General features: G+C 33.6%; 2 protein-coding genes across 4 annotated transcripts; one reads left to right on the forward strand and one right to left on the reverse strand.

Moving 5' to 3' along the window:
- Positions 1 to 1,531: 1,531 nt before the first annotated feature.
- Positions 1,532 to 12,664, forward strand: LOC107426524 (probable cyclic nucleotide-gated ion channel 5). Of its 3 annotated transcripts, none has more exons than XM_016036724.4 (8): positions 1,532 to 1,721; positions 3,724 to 3,806; positions 4,126 to 4,708; positions 5,706 to 5,918; positions 6,375 to 6,694; positions 9,141 to 9,252; positions 11,021 to 11,257; positions 11,765 to 12,664. In XM_016036724.4, the coding sequence occupies exons 2-8, from the start codon at positions 3,748 to 3,750 to the stop codon at positions 12,464 to 12,466; spliced, it is 2,226 nt and encodes a 741-aa protein (XP_015892210.3). In that variant the 5' UTR covers positions 1,532 to 1,721; positions 3,724 to 3,747; the 3' UTR covers positions 12,467 to 12,664. The 3 variants fall into 3 exon arrangements, with proteins under 3 accessions (XP_015892210.3, XP_048330612.2, XP_060673605.1); XM_048474655.2 differs by lacking the exon at positions 1,532 to 1,721 and adding an exon at positions 1,759 to 1,777; XM_060817622.1 differs by lacking the exon at positions 1,532 to 1,721 and adding an exon at positions 1,988 to 2,078.
- Positions 12,665 to 14,479: 1,815 nt separating this feature from the next.
- On the reverse strand, positions 14,480 to 18,643 carry LOC107426671 (transmembrane 9 superfamily member 9). Its single transcript, XM_016036914.4, has 7 exons — positions 18,334 to 18,643; positions 17,009 to 17,173; positions 16,805 to 16,914; positions 16,582 to 16,690; positions 16,372 to 16,484; positions 16,130 to 16,280; positions 14,480 to 16,043 (listed from the first exon to the last, which is right to left on the reverse strand). The coding sequence occupies exons 1-7, from the start codon at positions 18,442 to 18,444 to the stop codon at positions 14,886 to 14,888; spliced, it is 1,917 nt and encodes a 638-aa protein (XP_015892400.1). The 5' UTR covers positions 18,445 to 18,643; the 3' UTR covers positions 14,480 to 14,885.

Raw genomic sequence — 18,643 nt, forward strand, 5'->3', positions numbered from 1 at the left:
ATAACATGATTAATAAAGTTTACAGAAATATTCATATAGTGAGTAATACTTCAAAATGGTGACATTGTCCATAAATGGCATAATATTGTTTATAAATTAGATAATATTGTCTATAAATTGCGTAAAATAAAAGTTGGATTGCTGCTTAGCCCTATATATAATAAGAGTAATTTTGTACTTACCAAATTAGTTAATCAATTTTTTGGTATCCAATAAGTTGGCATTATGTTATTGTTTTTTTCTCCTATGGTTGTTGGGCATCAATAATTTATTTATCATATACTACCACTTTATTGTGTAGCAACATTTTGATTAAAATTTTTGGTATCTATTGCATTACTTATATAATAATTATCACATCAAGCTAACTTATAAGATATCTTGATATTATAAGGACTATATGCATATTTAGAAAGAGTCAATATCATATCAAAACTTTTATTATTAATTTTGAATTGTTTCAAAAGTTAAGAGCATCTCCAATGGAAATGTTGATTTTGATAAATATGCCATATGAGCAATATGAACAATTTTTTTTGTTTAAATGCTGTTCATTGATAATATCTCAAAAGAATATTAAATTGATATGCTTTAAATATTTAATCTAGGAGCTCCGTTGACACTATGGAATTTCCTTATTTCTTTGGAAAGTCAAGTATTTCAAAAAAGTAAAAGGTTAATGAAATATATAATTAATTAATATCCATTAATGGTTTTTCTAAACATTACTAGAACAATTTTACAATTGGTTATACATTTATACCATTTAAATTTTACGAATATCAATTTTTAAATTTCATATCGAACAATCTACATTAATTATTATAGATGCTCTAAATTTTTTTTTAAAAAAATTTGAGATTATAGTTAAACACTAAAACTTTGTATTATTATTATTATTATTATTATTATTATTATTATTATTATTATTATATAAAGCACTAAAACTCTATGCAAAGGAACTCTTATGCACTCATAAATTTCAAACGTATTTTTAAATTTTAATTTTTAAAATAATATAAAAATTAATAAGAATAATTTTAATATGAAAAATTCTAAATATATATATATGGTTTTAATATATTAGAAATCTAATTTCTACTTTATGTTAAAAATATATATATATATATATATATATATATATATTAATATAGTAAATGGTAGTGGTTGCCAACTACACAATTGAGTTTCACTCAGCATTTGCCGCTTCGACAATTCCCACCTTATGTGTTCCCAACGTAACTGTATATGTTTAATGCTTTTTTTTTGCTTTTTCTTTTTTTTCGCTGGGAATTTACTTAGCATTGTTTTTGCTAGGTGCTCGTTGCGATGGACGTTGTAAACACGAACTGTATATAATAATAATACACCAAAAAAAAAAAAAAAAAAAAAAAAAAAAAAAGAAGAAATGTGAGTTGGTACGAATTTTTTGACCAAAGAAGGCAAATGTGCAAAAACTGTCAACAAAACAAATCGTTTAAAACGAAAGGGTAATATGGTCAATTTACACAGCTTGGTGTTGCAAATTGACTCGACCGTCTTTCCAATTTGGCAAAAGGATATGTCATTTGACTATTTTTTCTTCTCCTCTTCCGTCACGGCCCCCTCTCTCTTTCTCTGAAACCCCCGAAACCCGTGCTCGCACGAAGTCGTCCATAGCTTTCCTTATCTCTCTTCCTCTTGTACTTTGTAGCCTTGAACACACCGGACTTTGTTCCACTGTAAGTTGTTATCTCTCTTTTTTCCTCTCAATCAACTTCACTTTGTAAAACTTAAGGTATAATTTTTTGTGTGTATTTTTGTATATATCATATGGGTTTTTGTTCTGGATTTGTACTTGTTGAGAATTGTTGTCAGATTTTGAAATTACTGTGAATTTGTGGAATGGATGTTAGAAGTAGATTAGCTTTTGGTGCAATTTTTGGGGCGTTGTTGGTCTAAATCGCTGTTCCCTTTGACCCAGATGATGATTTTGCTTGTAATTAGGGACTCTGAAGCTTTTGTTTCTCTTGATTAAGTATTCAACGGGACCCCCCAAAAAAAAAATTTGTGGGATAGAGGTATTCCATGGAGTAAAGGTTGGTGCTGGAAAGTGTCAATGGAATGAATTGGCTTTAGACATGCATTATTGTGGATTCAGTGTATGCAATTTTTTCTGTTTTCAAGGAATTCCTGATATGCTGCAATCATAGAATGTAAATGTTGATAAATACCCAAATTAGTTTGTTATGGAGAAGGTCATCAGTTGGTAAGCCAATAAAGAGGTTGGAATTAGATGAATGTTGGTAAGTATTGGTGGGCAACCCGTGCAAATACAATGGCATGTGTTTAGAAGTTAATAGAACTTATTTTAACTTGTATGTTTGGAAGTTAAGCTAGCTACTTGACATTTACTACTGATATCAACTTCTTTTTTTTTCTTTTTTTTTGGTTGAATGCTACTGATGTCAACTTGGTACTAAATGAAGTGAAAATGTAAATAAAAAAAATAAAAAAAAATACAGCAAAGAAGTATAATCATAATAAGACATCAAAAAGTTCCACAAGTTTGGGACTATCCAAACGAAGACTTTATTGAATTGGGAAACCTTTGGATTAGAAGAGAATCTTCCCTGAAAAGCCCAATAAGATTGTCTAGATGTAAATTTTTTGCCCTACTTAGTTCCTAAATACTATATTTTATAGCTAATTTTAGTTAAAGAATGGATCTTTTTCCTCAAAGTTTGATGGTTATGGTTCTATTTCCTATAAAAAATTTCTTCAGGGATAGGTTAAAAGTCCCAAGATTGACATGGCATCTCTTAAGTGTCAAATCCAGTGAGTCTTGTAAAGTTACTTTTTATTTTTATTTTCTGGACATATGTAGAGGTACTATGTTGATTCCATTTTTTCTTTCTGAATATAAAATTTTTAAACTGGTTTTTGTTGTCAAATCTTTTTTCAAAAGTTAGACAACAAACTTGCTGATGGATTCAGTGCTTTAGAACCTAGGCAATAAGGACAGAATATAGAGAGCTTGCTATTCATTCATAGGACATACTCATTGTTATCTTATGATGATATCTGTGTTCTAGATATTCTAAATATCAGTTTTTTTTTTTTTCTTTTTTTTTTTTTAATTTTACTTATCAATTTCAAATTTAATAAGTTACTATTCGAACAAGATGATATTTCTTTATTTAATGGTAACTGATATCAGCTAAATCAAGCCATGCTTGTTGCTTGGAATCTCAAATTATGATGATAGTTTCGTCATTGATCTAGCTAGAGTTTAATAAAGGATGATTCCTATGCCCACACTACACTGCCCTGTAGCATCCATTGTAAGACTCACATGCTTGCACACATACGTAGATAAAGAATGGAAGTAGGGAGAGGAAAGAGATTTACTTAGAGGGAATGGGATTTTTTTAAAATTAGATTTTCTCCTTCTTTTGCTTTACATGGATGAAGTAGGTTGTTTCAATTCATTAGCTCTATTAGCTAGAAAACCTAGAAAGATAATAATTATTTTTAGAAATTTAGAAAAATAAAATAAAATAAAATGGGGCTACACTGGGTGAGGAATCTCTATTTGCATGGTTGGAGCTATGAATTTCTAGTGTTATTTATTTGGTTTTAAGTGGTTGAGCATGTTAATTAGTGACAGCACTTGTATGGAAATTCAACAATATTAATGCCAATTTATTTGTACGTTTATCTCATTTATTTGTCTATCTGCAGGTGGTATGTTTCCGGTAGAGAAAAATGTTTGATTGCAGTTACAAGTCACAGTACGTGGGTGGCCAACGAGAGAAGTTTGTGCGGTACCAAATTATAAAATCTTTGCTTTGAAATGGTTGTACATACGAAAGGGGAACTGATTTGAATTGTTTTCACATATCATGGCAATGGGAGTTTAGCTTATACAGCATGGGATTAGGGTGACTCAATTTGTCAATTATGAGTTAGAAGATGATTATTTTGCTATGTTAGGCAATATGCAGAATGAGAGACAATCGATAAATAAATCAACAAAATAATGTTAAATGTTTATTTATAGCATCTCAGCCCTATAAAATAGTTTGTTACATTTTCAGAAACAAAATTTTTAGTGTTTGTTGTCACTGTCTGTTTATTTGCTAGGTTGGATGACTTGGACTCAAGATTATCATCATCTTCTGATACGGGAGGAAGAAAATGTGGATTTAATATTGAGGGTCTAAGTGGTGCTGGACGTGCAGGGGATACAACATCTAGATCTTTTAAGAGAGGGATGAGAAGGGGATCTGAAGGACTGAAGTCAATTGGCCGATCACTTAGATTTGGTGTTTCTCGGGCAGTGTTCCCAGAAGACCTTAAAGTGTCAGAGAAGAAGATATTCGACCCTCAAGACAAATTTCTTCAATTATGGAATAAACTTTTTGTTGTATCATGTATTCTGGCAGTATCTGTGGACCCTCTTTTCTTTTATCTTCCAGTTATCAACAGTTCATCAAATTGTCTTGGTATTGATAGAAAATTAGCAATCACTGCAACAACATTGCGGACAATAGTTGATGCTTTCTACCTTATTCACATAGCTCTCCAGTTCCGAACAGCATATATTGCTCCTTCATCCCGGGTTTTTGGGCGAGGTGAACTTGTGATAGATCCAGCACAAATAGCTAAGAGATACTTGCGCTGGCATTTCATCATTGATTTTTTATCTGTGCTACCCCTACCGCAGGTTTAAAGATTGTGTTACTTTCAGTCCATTTATTTATTAACCACGTCTGAATACCTCCCCTCTTATGCTGTTTGCTCATAGGTTTTGCAGTGAAATTTCTTTGCTTTCCTTTACCATAGGTCCTCAGTAGATGCACATTATATGGATGGCACTAAAATGTTGTTGTCGGATATATATCAATAGCAAGCTGATTGTCTGTGTCCATGTGGAATATCTATCGAATATTTAAGATTGCCAATGTTGGATTTAATTAATGAATCAAGTTTATGAAATAAAAAATGATGTGAAAAGACTTCAATTGGTAGATTTCCCTGAATAAATTGATAAGAGCACATTTGACTTAAGCTGATTAAGAATTCTAATCACAAATAATATATTGATTTCTTCAAAAGCAGTCATTCGGAAGTCTAGTCTTAATGATATTATTTGTAGTTTCTGTTCCATCACTAAAGGAATCCTGTATAACTAGTGACTTCGAATGTTTTATCTTGATTACATAGGACCCTTCCTTTTTCAATAACCTATTTGTAATGCCAAATTATATTCCTCTTTTGCAGAATCATGCTCTTTATGTTTTCCGTATGCGTGAGATTTGCAAAGCTCGTTTTCTTGTATTCCTCTTTTAATTATTTACCTTTCCTTGAGAACATTTTTTTTTTTTTTTTTTTTTTACCTCCTTCAATTTATAGGTATATCTTTTCTCAACATTTAACATGGTATAGTGCAAGATTGACCGTCCCTTTTTCTAGTTAGCTTGCTGTCGGATATAAATTTATTCTTTTTACCAAATGTTAGTGCTTTCGCTTAAAATGAGTTAAATGACAATATAGCGTATATGTTGCTGTGAGAAGTATGGTAATGAATATTGATCAAAGTCCTGTAAGTTTAGTGTGTTGGCATTTCTCATAAAGGTTGCTATGGTGGAGTTCCAGACTACTGAATCCTTCTCTTTTTACTCTCTTTTTTTTCCCCCTTTGTTTTTTACCAATTTGTGCAGATTGTGGTTTGGAGATTTCTTGCAAGGTCCAATGGTTCTGATGTGCTTTCTACGAAGCAAGCCTTGTTTTTCATTGTCTTAATTCAGTATGTTCCTAGACTGCTGCGAATCCTACCTTTAACTTCAGAACTGAAAAGAACAGCTGGTGTTTTTGCTGAGACAGCATGGGCAGGTGCTGCATACTACTTGCTGCTGTACATGCTTGCTAGCCATGTGAGTGCCTATTTGGTTTAGTAGCATTCTTCTCCTATCTGAATGTATTGTTAGCTTTTTTCTCACATGTTCACTTACAATATGGCCATTTTGCTACATGGGTTTGTTACTATTTTGGCACGAACTTTGTATGAACCATTCCATAATTATAGATTTGTGAATGTGCATGCTACATTGAATACATTAACCAACTGAAATTCTTTGGCTGGTCACATATTAGAATGATTATTTCTTTATTTATCATCATGGACTGGTAACCTAAATATTGTTACATGTGGAATCTTTCTATATAGCCAATATAAAAGCTGCAAATCAGCATCAAGTTTTTAATATGTACTAGAATGTTACTATTTATTTTCTTATCTTTCATTGAAGTGATATAATTTTTTTTTTTTTTTTCAATTGAACTAATTCATTTTAGGTGGAAATCACAAAATTTTGAATGAATCTTTGCAGATAATTGGTGCTTTATGGTATTTGTTAGCTGTCGAGCGCAATGATACATGCTGGCAGAAGGCTTGTAAAGAAAGTAATGAGAGTAGTGGGACTGAATGCATAACAAGTTTCTTATATTGCGGCAACCAAGGTATACCAGGTTATGATGCTTGGAACAGAACCAATCATCCAATTTTCAATGGAACATGTTCAGGAGATGATGGGGTTGATCAATTTGATTTTGGAATCTATACAAATGCTTTGACATCTGGTATTGTTTCGTCGAACAAGTTACTTTCTAAATACTGTTACTGTTTATGGTGGGGACTACAAAATTTGAGGTAATCTTTTTTAATGATGTTTTTACTAAAGGTTTTCATACATTTTAGAACATGTTGTAGCATGTATTGTGACTTGTAGTGTGTCAGTTAAGTCCTTTGTTTTGAAGTGTGTTTGGATGGCATGTGAATAGGGTAAAATATGTATCTGTTAGGTCTTTTATTTTGAAGTGTTTCAACAAAGAAGAAGCAGTATTTTAATGATTGGTCACTATAAATTAAAAAAGCAGGTGAAAGATGTGCTCCAAATTTGCACCAAGTAATTAATTAGCCATGGAGAATATCCATCTCGACGTGAGGATATGCATGGTTTAACTAGTATGTGAAGGGTGTGCCCCTAGTCGCTGGTATATGTCCAAATGAGGGGTATGCAAAGTTTAATTAGTATGTTTTATGTAGCTTAGCCCAAAAAACAGAATGAAAAAGAGTTACTTTATTAATCAATATTTCAATAATTCTACTAGTAAGAAATTAACATAAGGAGCTTGTAGGAGAAAGTAGGTTTAAAAGGTAAATTAAAATTAGCTTTAAGGCATGAAGTAGCCTACAAAACCCCATGATTAAACAAACAAGAAGAAAATTCGAAGCATGTTTTATACATACTTGTAAAAGAAAAACCCTAATCTTCAAGAAATCTCTGCTCCTAGTCTAAGTCTTAAAACACAATAGAAAAAGGCAAAATCAACTAAAATGAGGGCTATACACCTTGCACCCCCAAATAACGCAGTGTTTTTCACTTTGCAACGCCAACCTTTAAAAACTCGCATTGCACTCTAAACTATCATGTTACTCTCACTTTGGTACAATTTTTAACGCTATCCAAATTTGGATTAAAAAAGTCACATGTGCAATTCCCATGCCTTATGATGAAGGATATTTTATACAAAAGCAATTAAAAATGGATGAAATTGAAAGAGTTAATAAATAACAATGAATAAACAAATGATAGTGTGTTTTTATTAAAGTAGGGCTACTAATATAATGGGTTTAAGTAATTTAACAATTTTACTGTTTATTTTTATCTTCTTCTTTTTTTAAATTATTTTTTCCCCAAAATGCTCATCATGAGAAGGCATGCGACTTGCACGTGTAGCTTTTTCCACCCAATATTTTGAATAGGGTCAACAGTTGTACCAAAGTGAGAGTAAAATGATAGTTTAGGGTAATGTGAGAGTTTTTAAAGCTTGGGGTGCACAGTGAAACATTGAATAGCTTAAGAGTGCAAATTTTATTTAATCCATTGACCAGAAAAATAAAAATATATACAACCCTAAAATAATGGCTGATATAATAAAATAAATAGCACCTTCACAAACAGTACCATTTAGGTAGAAAGTGAAATGTATCATAAGAAAGAAAACAAGCAGAAATAAATAAGAATTAGCTCTTCTTTGAATGCCTCTTTTTATCCAATTTCTTCACAAGGGGCCACGGTCAGAGGTTAATTAAATCATAAGTAATAATTAAGTTAGTGATGCCACTGAAAATTACTTTAATGTTTGTTTTCAGTATGAAATGTTGACGATGCTATTGCTAGTGATTTAGGAGAACTGATATATAAGTTCATTTAAAACCTTTTAAGTGAGCATTATTTGGATTCGTCTTTAGTATGTTGTACAACACATAGGAAGGTTTCAACACACAAGGCATTGATATGAAATTTTGTAGCCATGAAGCTTTGTTCATGGTGAATAATGGTGAACTCTCTCTTTACTTATTCATTTTTGTCATCTTCTTTCTTACGTTCTACTATTTCCATGTCTCTGGCTGACAGTGAAATATTCATTTTGCTGTTTTGAGCCAAAACACGATTGGAAATACCAATGCTTTATTTATTTCTTTCTTTAAAAAATACAGTCTACTCCCAAGTTCTCTTCCCAGAACTGTCTTCATATATTCCCTTGTCCTTTAGGATAGAAGGAATCTTTTAGAAGAACTTATGATTTAACTTTTTAAAATGCACCTAGAATTTGTGGCTTTGGATCCTCTTCATGGTGCTGGATTTTGAAAAATCCTCGTAAACTCGTGAGGTTTTCTAGCTATATTTCACCATCTGTATTATATTGAAACAGTTTTGAGGACTTTTATGTATATTGTGTGGTTCACAAACAAGGCATATATATCTTATTTTATATCTTTGTTTCATAAATCATAACCTTTCCTTAGATAACACATGATTTTTCATCAAAAAGATTTACTTTTCTGGAAATTTTTTTTTTTTATTATTATGCAGGTGAATAAGTTCTTAGTCCATGACCTGAACATCCATGTCTAGTGTATTTTTATTATGACGTAGTAATGGTTTTTAAATTATGTTAATATCTCCTTTTGATATATTTATGATAAATTCAGCACGTCCATGCATGTTCTTTCATTTAATAATTCTTGTGTGTTGTTAAACCATGTTATGTTCTCACCTGACTACAATTTATTTTATTGATCTCTACAGTACACTTGGTCAGGGGCTCGAGACCAGCACCTATCCTGGAGAGGTTATATTTTCCATAGCACTGGCTATATCTGGACTTATCCTCTTTGCGCTTTTGATTGGCAACATGCAGGTAATTTGGAAATAATATTTTATTTATTCTTGTGAAAATTACACAATTGGTGGAGCATTCTTTTAAAACCAAGTTTTGTGCGTTGATACTCTAGCTTTTTGGTGGTTTTTCAGTTTGTTGTATATTGATGGTGAATTTTGTCAAACCATCCTTGCTTGGGATGCTTAGCGAATGATATCAACTTTTATACTCTAAAAAACATCAAAAACTAATTTGGTAGTATTGGATGGTTCCATGGTGGGAGAGGATACTGTGTCCAATCCCCAGGTAGAAATGAGATACTTGGTTCAATGTAGAAATACACTTGGAGGTGGAACACAAATGGCAATAGGAATTTTAACCCTTGGGTCAGTGAGTGTAACAGCAAAAAGAGAGACAGAGATAGAGAGATCTTAGATTAACTGGTTAAATGGTACACAAACATGCACTTATGTCTTCAAAGTACTGGAGCTTCTTATCAAATAATTTTCCCCTGGTACATATATTTTGGCAAATATTTTCTTTAAAAAAAAAAAAAAAAAAAAAAAAAACACTGTACTTTGGCAATTAAGTAGAGTGAAATGAACAGCACAAAAGCATGAAATTCTTGATTCTAAACTCCACTGCCTGCGAGAACTCATAGGCTGAGTTTATCAGCAAAAATAAGGCTCTTTAGTGCCAAGATTCCACCAACTCAAGGCTTGCCTAATTACCATACAAGTCTATAACATTATCCCTTCCAATGTGTCGCATTTTCAGAACATCCCACCACCAAGTTTTCCAACAAGAATTAATCTCTTTTGTCCTAAAAGATTACCTCTTCGTGTCAAGGTAATAGAGAAGATATATTCAATTGATAGGTCATGTTACCATGACACATGCACTATTGATCAATTCTCACTTAATCAAGGTTCGTAGCAACTACAATTCACCCTAGTGCGGATATTACATTGGTAGCAATTCAGAGGCTGAAGTGGACGCACCACTTTTTTTTTTTTTTAATAAGTTTTGATGACTAGCTTGCTTAAAGTTCTCCTTATACTTTAATTTAGTATCTCTATCTTATTTCTATTTTTAAATTTCGCTACTTTAAACTCTGATTACATATTTTACTGCTTTTTGCCAAATACTTGTGTGGACTTTCGAGTAAACTGATAGACATGATAATAAGGTCTATGACATATTGAGATTAGGGTTTTTAGTGACCTGTAGTTTTACCATTTGCTGTATGTTGTCTAGTGGTCAAATTTAAGCTGGATATTATTAGTGGATCATCTGAACCATTGGAAGTAGACCCTTTGAATTTCAATTGTTGTGTTAAAAAACTAAGCTTACTTTTGGGACTAGTGGTTTGTTTAAAGTGTGTTGCATGTAAGAGTATCCCACCACACAACTGACAACTGTTGAATGCATGAACTGATATTTTTGCAGTCTACCTTGAAGAGCAGAAACAGTGCGGAACTTGTCCATGAGAATTAATTTGTTTTTCCCTAATATAAATCTGTTTTTTTTTTTTTTTTTTTTTTGGGTTAGTACTAATTGCTGTTGTCTTGGCTTGCTAGCTTCCTGAGATAAGGGTTATCTGCTGTTTTATTCATGTTTTCATTATCTTTCAAACACACGAACTCACAGAAATTTGAACTCTTTATGAGTTTTCTATTCTTCCATTTCAACCATTACTTAATGAGTCTTGTCGTTACTATTTTTACCATTTTAAAACTTAAATTATAGAATGCTAAGCAAAATATCTTCTGATGGTGCTGATATTCTGTGCTTGGCTATTGAACAGACCTATCTTCAGTCCCTTACTATACGGCTTGAGGAAATGAGGGTCAAAAGGCGGGATTCAGAGCAGTGGATGCATCATCGCTTGCTCCCACAAGACCTCAGGGAGCGGGTTAGGCGTTATGACCAATACAAATGGTTGGAAACACGTGGGGTTGACGAAGAGAGTTTGGTTCAAAGTCTACCCAAGGATCTTAGAAGAGATATCAAGCGGCACCTCTGTCTTGCTTTAGTGAGGAGGGTATGAATTTTACATTTTGGTTCCTTTTTTTTTATATCTGTTATATAACACATATCATTTGATTGATTTTCATTAGATATCCAAATAGAATTAGCCCACTTCAAATTCTTCTTTTCTCAGAGCATATGGAACCCAAATTCTTTCCAAAAGATTTTAGCTTGCATCAGACAAATACTGTAAATTGATGACACTAAAAAAATATCCCCATGATATGTTCCCTTGATTACCTCTTCTTATTAATGCTTTGTAAAATTCATGTAGCTAAGTAATGGAACTAAGCTTGCTGAGTTGTCTGGTTTTGAGTGTTTCCTTATAGGTGTCCGAACAAAGAAGTTGGTTGTTTATGAGATGCGTTTTGCCTTTTGTTTTAGCTGATGATCCTTTGGCTTTATTACAATGGTTTTTCTCCCTAGGATCTGGATTAGTTGCCTTTTTTTCCATCCTTAAATGCATCATGTAATTAGTTTGTTGTCATGCAATTTTCTAAGGTTCTTGCTGTAAATATAGGTTCCTCTGTTCGAGAATATGGATGAGAGGCTGCTGGATGCCATTTGTGAGCGGCTGAAACCGAGTTTATTCACAGAGCATACTTACATAGTTAGGGAAGGAGATCCAGTAGATGAGATGCTTTTCATCATTCGTGGTCGCCTTGAGAGTGTAACCACAGATGGCGGAAGAAGTGGGTTCTTCAACCGCGGTTTGCTAAAAGAAGGTGATTTCTGTGGTGAGGAGCTACTGACCTGGGCGCTGGATCCAAAATCTGGTTCTAATCTCCCTACATCCACTCGGACAGTAAAGGCATTAACAGAGGTTGAGGCATTTGCCCTGATAGCTGAAGAGTTGAAATTTGTGGCTGGTCAGTTCAGGCGCCTTCACAGTAGACAAGTTCAACACACCTTCCGTTTCTATTCGCAGCAGTGGAGGACTTGGGCTGCTTGCTTCATCCAAGCAGCATGGCGTCGCTATTCCAAGAGAAAAACCATGGAACTCCTCCGTAGGAAGGAAGAGGAAGAAGCAGAAGGTTCAGAGGGGGCTCGCACCAGTACCAGTGGAGGTACATATAGTCTAGGTGCCACTTTGTTAGCTTCCAGGTTTGCGGCAAATGCTCTTCGTGGAGTTCATCGGAATCGGAATGCGAAGACCGCTAGGGAGTTGGTGAAATTACAGAAGCCCCCAGAGCCTGATTTCAGTGCTGAAGATGCAGATTGATCGTTTTTTGTTGGGTAATAACTCATTTAAATTAATGATACTGCTGCTCCAAAGAAAAAGAGCAAAAAAAGAAAAGAAAAGAAATTGTACTAATGACTGTCTATTTTGTTAGAAGGGCGGGAAACAATGTAATATATCACATTCCAGCTCAAAATTGCGCCTGTAATCTTTTGCTTAAATCAACGCTTTTTACTGTAAGTTTGTTTTTCTTTTTATTTTTTATTTATTTCTTTGGATATTGCTATTACTGTATGCTTGTGTTTCATCTTTAGGATTTGAAAGGATAGGAAATAAATTATTTTACCAAGTTTTGGACAGTCAATTGATGTCAATTGTACGTTGTCATATAAATTTGTTCAATAGTGTAACTTATTTAGTAAATAAAATAGTTATGGCGTGTTGTTAAATGCCCTATTTTTGTAGCAAAAAACAAAATGCCATATTTAAATATTTGTTGATTCATGGCCATAAAAAACCAAGTATTAGAGAGTAACGATTTTATTATAATTAGTATTATTATTATTCAAGAGAGTTTATTATATCCCTTAACCCACGACGAAAGTACAGAGCGAGTACTGCTGTTCAAAATTTTATTTGGACCAACAATTCCCAAATTAGATAAACTAGGTTTAGCCCACGTGCTTTGCACGTGTATTGAGGTGTAGTAGTGTTAGTTATGTATATATGTATTCGCATCTTCAAAAATGATGATATTAAAATATTTGACCTACAAGTTAAAAGCAAAATACTTTTTATTTATCAGTGTTTATTAATCAACATATTTTTCAACAAATAATATATTATAATCTTTTTAAAACTTTCAATAAAATACTTATACATCTAATAAGAATGATTACTTTAAAAGTTTTATAGTAGATTAAAGATGGTAATCAAAATTTTGATTACAAAATATTTATTTGAGTAGATTAAAGATGGTAATCAAAATTTTGATTACAAATATTTATTTGTTAACACATATTAATATTACATTTAATTTTTAAAATTACATTGTTAATATTATAGAGAAATAAAATTAAAATTAAAAAGTAATATTTTTAATTTAATCAATATAATTTTAATAATGAAAATATCAATTTTAGGAGAAAATAATAAAGACATATTACAATATCAAAATCTAGATAAAAAAAATTATAACTTATTAATTTTTAATTAAAAAAACAAAAAGGAAAAAAAAATTAGTTGTTGCTTATGTAATGGGTGCTACTGAACGGTCAAATCGAGCAACACAAAAAGAAAAAAAAGGGATAAAAAAGGAAGTTGCCGCACAGTTAAAATACCAATCACAATCAAAAACTACGGTAGAGATCTGTTTATTTATGCAAAGTTACCATTATATCTTTGGCATACCATCTTAGCAGAAAAACGACAAAATGGTAGATTTTGGTACTTCTACTATGAACGACAGCTTTTTAAAGCAAATAAATTAAAAAAAAAAAATCCAAAACAAAACAACAAGCAAAACGCACAAGATGCAGTCATTTTTTAACAGTAAAAAAGATCTAAACTCATCATCACACTTCTCATTTATAGTATAGACAAAGGAAATGTTTTTTGTTTTGTCCGCATTGTGTTTCGATTATACTATTGGCACAACCTCACTGATCGAATGTCATTTGAGCATGCAAATTTTAACGTTTGAAATTGGCTTTTTTAGGTTTCTTTTTTTATATTTGTACTAGTTACTTCCTAACCATTTTACTTTTTTGGTCCGCATTTGTTTCCATTTATTTTGTACATGTAAAATTTTCTTTTAGGATCTTTGTTTCTTGTCATCTTTGAAATCTGCTACTGCATGAACATGTTTTGAAGACGAGACAAAAATTAGTTAGGTTGCGAATATTGATCCAAAACACCTACAATTTGTTAGGATTTAAATCCGAGAAAATCAAAGCAGGCTAGGACAGATAGCACAGGCTTCGTACGCATAATTAAGCACTGCAAAGGACCTTTATTGGAAGTAATAAATAATAAATAACAATAAGCAGGACCTCATAAATGAACTTTTTATGCTTCTTTTTTATTATTACATAAAATGAATTGCATTTCAAAGATCCGGAATAGGAACGAGAAAAAGCTAACACAGCCTATGTGTAAATAAGAATTGCATTTCCATTTCTAAAATAAGGGCCATGTAGATTGCTTGTAACAGTTTCTCACAATTGTTACGAAAATAATAGTAAGAAGACCATTATAAGAACAATAAACAAAAGAACTAGAACTGCCAAAGAACCTGTATTGAGAAGGCTAAGAAGGATAACAATTTCTACGTCCTCAAGATTCAAAACTGAACCCAACCGGTAACCTCGAGAAGAAGACTCCGAATTTACCACCGCAAGTGACTTTTCTGCTTCCTCACGTAGAAAATAACAAATAATTTCCTTCAGATTGCAATTAATAATCAATCAATCTTTACTGATGAATAGATGAGCCTTGTGAACCATAAGCATGCATAGAAACCGATTGTACCAGTCAGAACAAAGAATGCATATGAGACAATCAGCATGTGCCCGAAATATAATAATCCAGACACTGGCTTCTGAATATCAAGCTTGGTGAAGAAGTAGAAAGCAGCATAGAGGAAAAGGTATAATGCTGAGGAGCCTGATGTCAAATATGACCTCCACCACCAAAGGTAGTCTTCACTGCAAAGCTGGAAGTAGCAGAGTACAATTGTGATCTCAGCACAAGTGACAACAAGTATGAGAAAGACGATGAATAGGAACCCAAATATGTAATAGAACTGTTGCAACCATATCGAGGTGAGGATGAAAAAGAGCTCAATAAAGACAGCACCAAATGGGAGTATGCCTCCAATTAGGATAGAAAAGGCCGGATTCATGTACCAAGCCTGTTCTGGGATCTGCCTAGGGATCTTATTTGTTTTCACAGGATCGTCAATCGCTGGCTTCTTATAACCAACATAGGCACCAACAAAAACAAGTGGGACTGAGATGCCAAACCACAAGAATACCAGAGCAAACATAGTCCCAAATGGTACTGCACCAGAGGATTTCTCACCCCAAATTAGAGCATTCAAAACGAAGAAAATGGCAAAGACAATTGCAGGAAACATGAAAGCTGTCTTGAGAGTAATTTTCTTCCATTCTGTTCCCTTGAACATCTTATAAAGACGAGCTGAGGAGTATCCAGCAAAAAGGCCCATAAAGACCCAGAGTAGGAGCATGGCTGTCATTAACCCACCACGATTTGAGGGGGAGAGGAACCCCAGGACAGCGAAGATCATGGTGACAAGAATCATTCCAAAGAATTGAACACCTGTCCCAACATACACACACAGTAAATCTGAGTTTGTTGGAGGTCTGAAAACATCACCATGGACCAGTTTCCATCCTGTCTCTTCTTGGGCTTCTTCTTGGGTCTCTAGTTGGTTGTACTTGGAGATATCTCGGTATAGTGTTCGCAACATGATCATAGCCACCATGCCCGATAGGAAAAGAACAATCATCAAAGAATTAACAATTGAGAACCAATGGATCTGATCATCAGCCATCAGAAGATAAGTATCCCAACGAGATGCCCACTTAACATCACTCTCCTACAAAGATGTAACATAAGCTAAGACAATCAAAAAAGAAGAATATTGCAAACCCAATTCATAGTAGCAAATGGCAGTGCGCTGACCTGGAACTCAACATCATAGGTAAATATGATTTCCTTCTTATCTTCAACTTCTTGTGGATTTTCGGAGTTGGTAACAGTGCGTCTTGCATGAGGATCACATGTCGTTAATCTTTTTTTGTCGTTCCACTCACCTTCATATTCATGTTTGACACTAGAATTGACATAATAATTCACTGTCATTATACAGGCATAAACTAAAATGGAGAGAAATTAGCATAGACAAATGGATAATAAAATGTAACCTGAATGGTTTGACCTCAAATCCTACAATCCGTGCTAGTTCTGTCACTTGATCTTTGTGATACTTAACTGTAAATGCTAAGTGGTTGTGGATAAAATGTTTTTCTTCCTTGCTCTGTAAATTATTAAAGAAGCAATCAAACTTGCTAAGATAATAACATATCAAAACTTTTAACCGCTATTAAATGAATCATAATTGGTTCAGCACTTACCCCAGCATACTGTCCCCTAAGACCAACATGAAAACCATGTTGATACACAATGGAAGATTCTGAATCAGGCCTTCTTAAGGGTACAACCAGAGGAAGATTATCCAGAATCCTGTGACATAAACCAACGATTATAAGAAACACTCCATCAAACAAACTCCAACCAATAATCATACAGATCATAACATACGGCCAACATGCATAATTTTACAAGCTAGAACCTCACATGTTCACCCGATACTCATCATCAATCTTTTCCTTGAATTCCTTTGCAGTTTTAGCATTAAGAACCTTACGACATAAAACATTACACATTTGTGGTTCTCTCATTTTAAACTGCAACAGATAGTGCATTATGTTAGATAATGTATACAAAATAAAGAAAAAAAAAAAAAGAGGCGCAGTAGTTCATCCATAAGCTCCAACTGACCTCATAAGGTGAGTTCTCAATGCGATCACCACGAAGAACCTCCCCAAGATTCTCTGCACTGTCAACTATGTGCTCTGGAGTACAGTACGGAAGGGTATAGTATGAGTAAGGCAGCTGAGTTTTTGTAGATGTCAGTTTGTTCACTTTAACCTTCAATAAATCCCCCTGCAGCCAATGACAGAAAAGTTGACACTTCATGTTAATCTTGTCATCTTACATTGAAAAACAATCTTAAAGATCTGAGCAGCTAGTATTAATATAGAATCAAAAAGTACAATAACTAGTTGGGATTCATCAATGTAATAATCAAGATCTAAAATTATTTTGAAGAGCATTCATAAAGGAAAGATCTAATATGACAAATATTGAAATCCTATTATCAAAATCTCACAACTAATTGACTAAGATCAAAGAATTCATAGAATTTCAGGTCATCCTTTTCCTAAGCCTTAAAGATTGCATTTTCGAGTATAAAAGGGAATCCAACACCTCATCCTTTCATAATTTTATTTCTTTTGAAGATACAATCAACCTTCATCCATTCTGCAGGTTTTATACTACTTTTGCAAAGTAAAAAAGCGTTACGTACTTTGATCTTCTCTCTCCGAAGCCTAAAAAGCTAATACCAAATAGACAGCTGAACCCCTCCTCAAGAAATGGGAGGAAAATTTTCACAAACACTTAAGCCTTTGCAGGCAAGTCGTAGCTCCCCCTAAATAAGAAGAAGGCATTGTCTTCGATGATGGGATCATAGAGACAAGATTTGTACCATCCTTGTTTTGATCATGAAAGCTACAAATTCGAATATACATGCATACTAGGAAATAACTATTTCTATGTGTGTGTATAGAGATGTAGAAACCGACGCATACCCAAGTTCATTGTTGAAATCCAATTGAACATCAGAGCTAAACCTCAACAATCCAAAAAAAAAAAAAGAATAATAATAATAATAATAATAAGATTTACCACATTCCAATCCACAAAATGCACAAATGCAACGAACAACCACTACATAGATCTCAATGGCAAACACCACGAAATATCATAAGGACAAAAAAGAAAAAGAAAAATTTACACGAACGGACTAAAATCCATTAACACGCACATGCCGGAACAAACACGGATCTGAATGCTACTGAGCAACAAAAGACCTCAACGCAATAAAGATCTAGCCCTAGACTTAAACCACATTGACATGCAGAACAAACACGAAACGCTAGAGAGAGAGAGAGAGAGAATGTCAGAACAAACACGAAACGCTAGAGAGAGAGAGAGAGAGAGAGAGAGAGTGCAATGGAAATGAATATAAAAAAGGATGTTACCTTCTGAAAATTCTCAGGAGCAACGCCAGGGAGATAGAAGCAGTGAGCATGGAAGAAGAGCAGAAGACACACAGAGATGCAGAGCTGAAAAGCGAGAGCTCCTCTCGCCATGGCTTTTACCAGGAGGAGAGATCTAGATCCACAAACCCCTCTCTTTCTCTCTTTCTCTCTCTCCTCTCTCGCTCTGAGAATTCGTGCGAGAAATGCAAATCCTTGTCACTGGCTTTCGTTGAATTTGTGAGGAGGTTTTCCAGTACGTGTTTTCTTTAAAAGCACGAGAACAACCATACAGCACACTCCAATGCCCAAA

The sequence above is a fragment of the Ziziphus jujuba genome, chromosome 1 (genome assembly GCF_031755915.1).
Source record: "Ziziphus jujuba cultivar Dongzao chromosome 1, ASM3175591v1".
NCBI lineage: Eukaryota > Viridiplantae > Streptophyta > Magnoliopsida > Rosales > Rhamnaceae > Ziziphus > Ziziphus jujuba.

Excerpts from the sequence above, each read along its gene's own strand:
- LOC107426524 (XM_016036724.4), top strand. The coding sequence starts at position 3,748 with ATGTTTGATTGCAGTTACAAGTCACAGTACGTGGGTGGCCAACGAGAG. Across the intron at positions 3,807-4,125 it reads CAACGAGAGAAGTTTGTGCG|GTTGGATGACTTGGACTCAA; the intron begins GTACCAAATTAT and ends TTTATTTGCTAG. Across the intron at positions 4,709-5,705 it reads CTGTGCTACCCCTACCGCAG|ATTGTGGTTTGGAGATTTCT; the intron begins GTTTAAAGATTG and ends CAATTTGTGCAG.
- LOC107426671 (XM_016036914.4), bottom strand. The coding sequence starts at position 18,444 with ATGGCGAGAGGAGCTCTCGCTTTTCAGCTCTGCATCTCTGTGTGTCTT. Across the intron at positions 16,281-16,371 it reads TTTGAGGTCAAACCATTCAG|TGTCAAACATGAATATGAAG; the intron begins GTTACATTTTAT and ends TGTCAATTCTAG. Across the intron at positions 16,044-16,129 it reads CCTATGATGTTGAGTTCCAG|GAGAGTGATGTTAAGTGGGC; the intron begins GTCAGCGCACTG and ends ACATCTTTGTAG.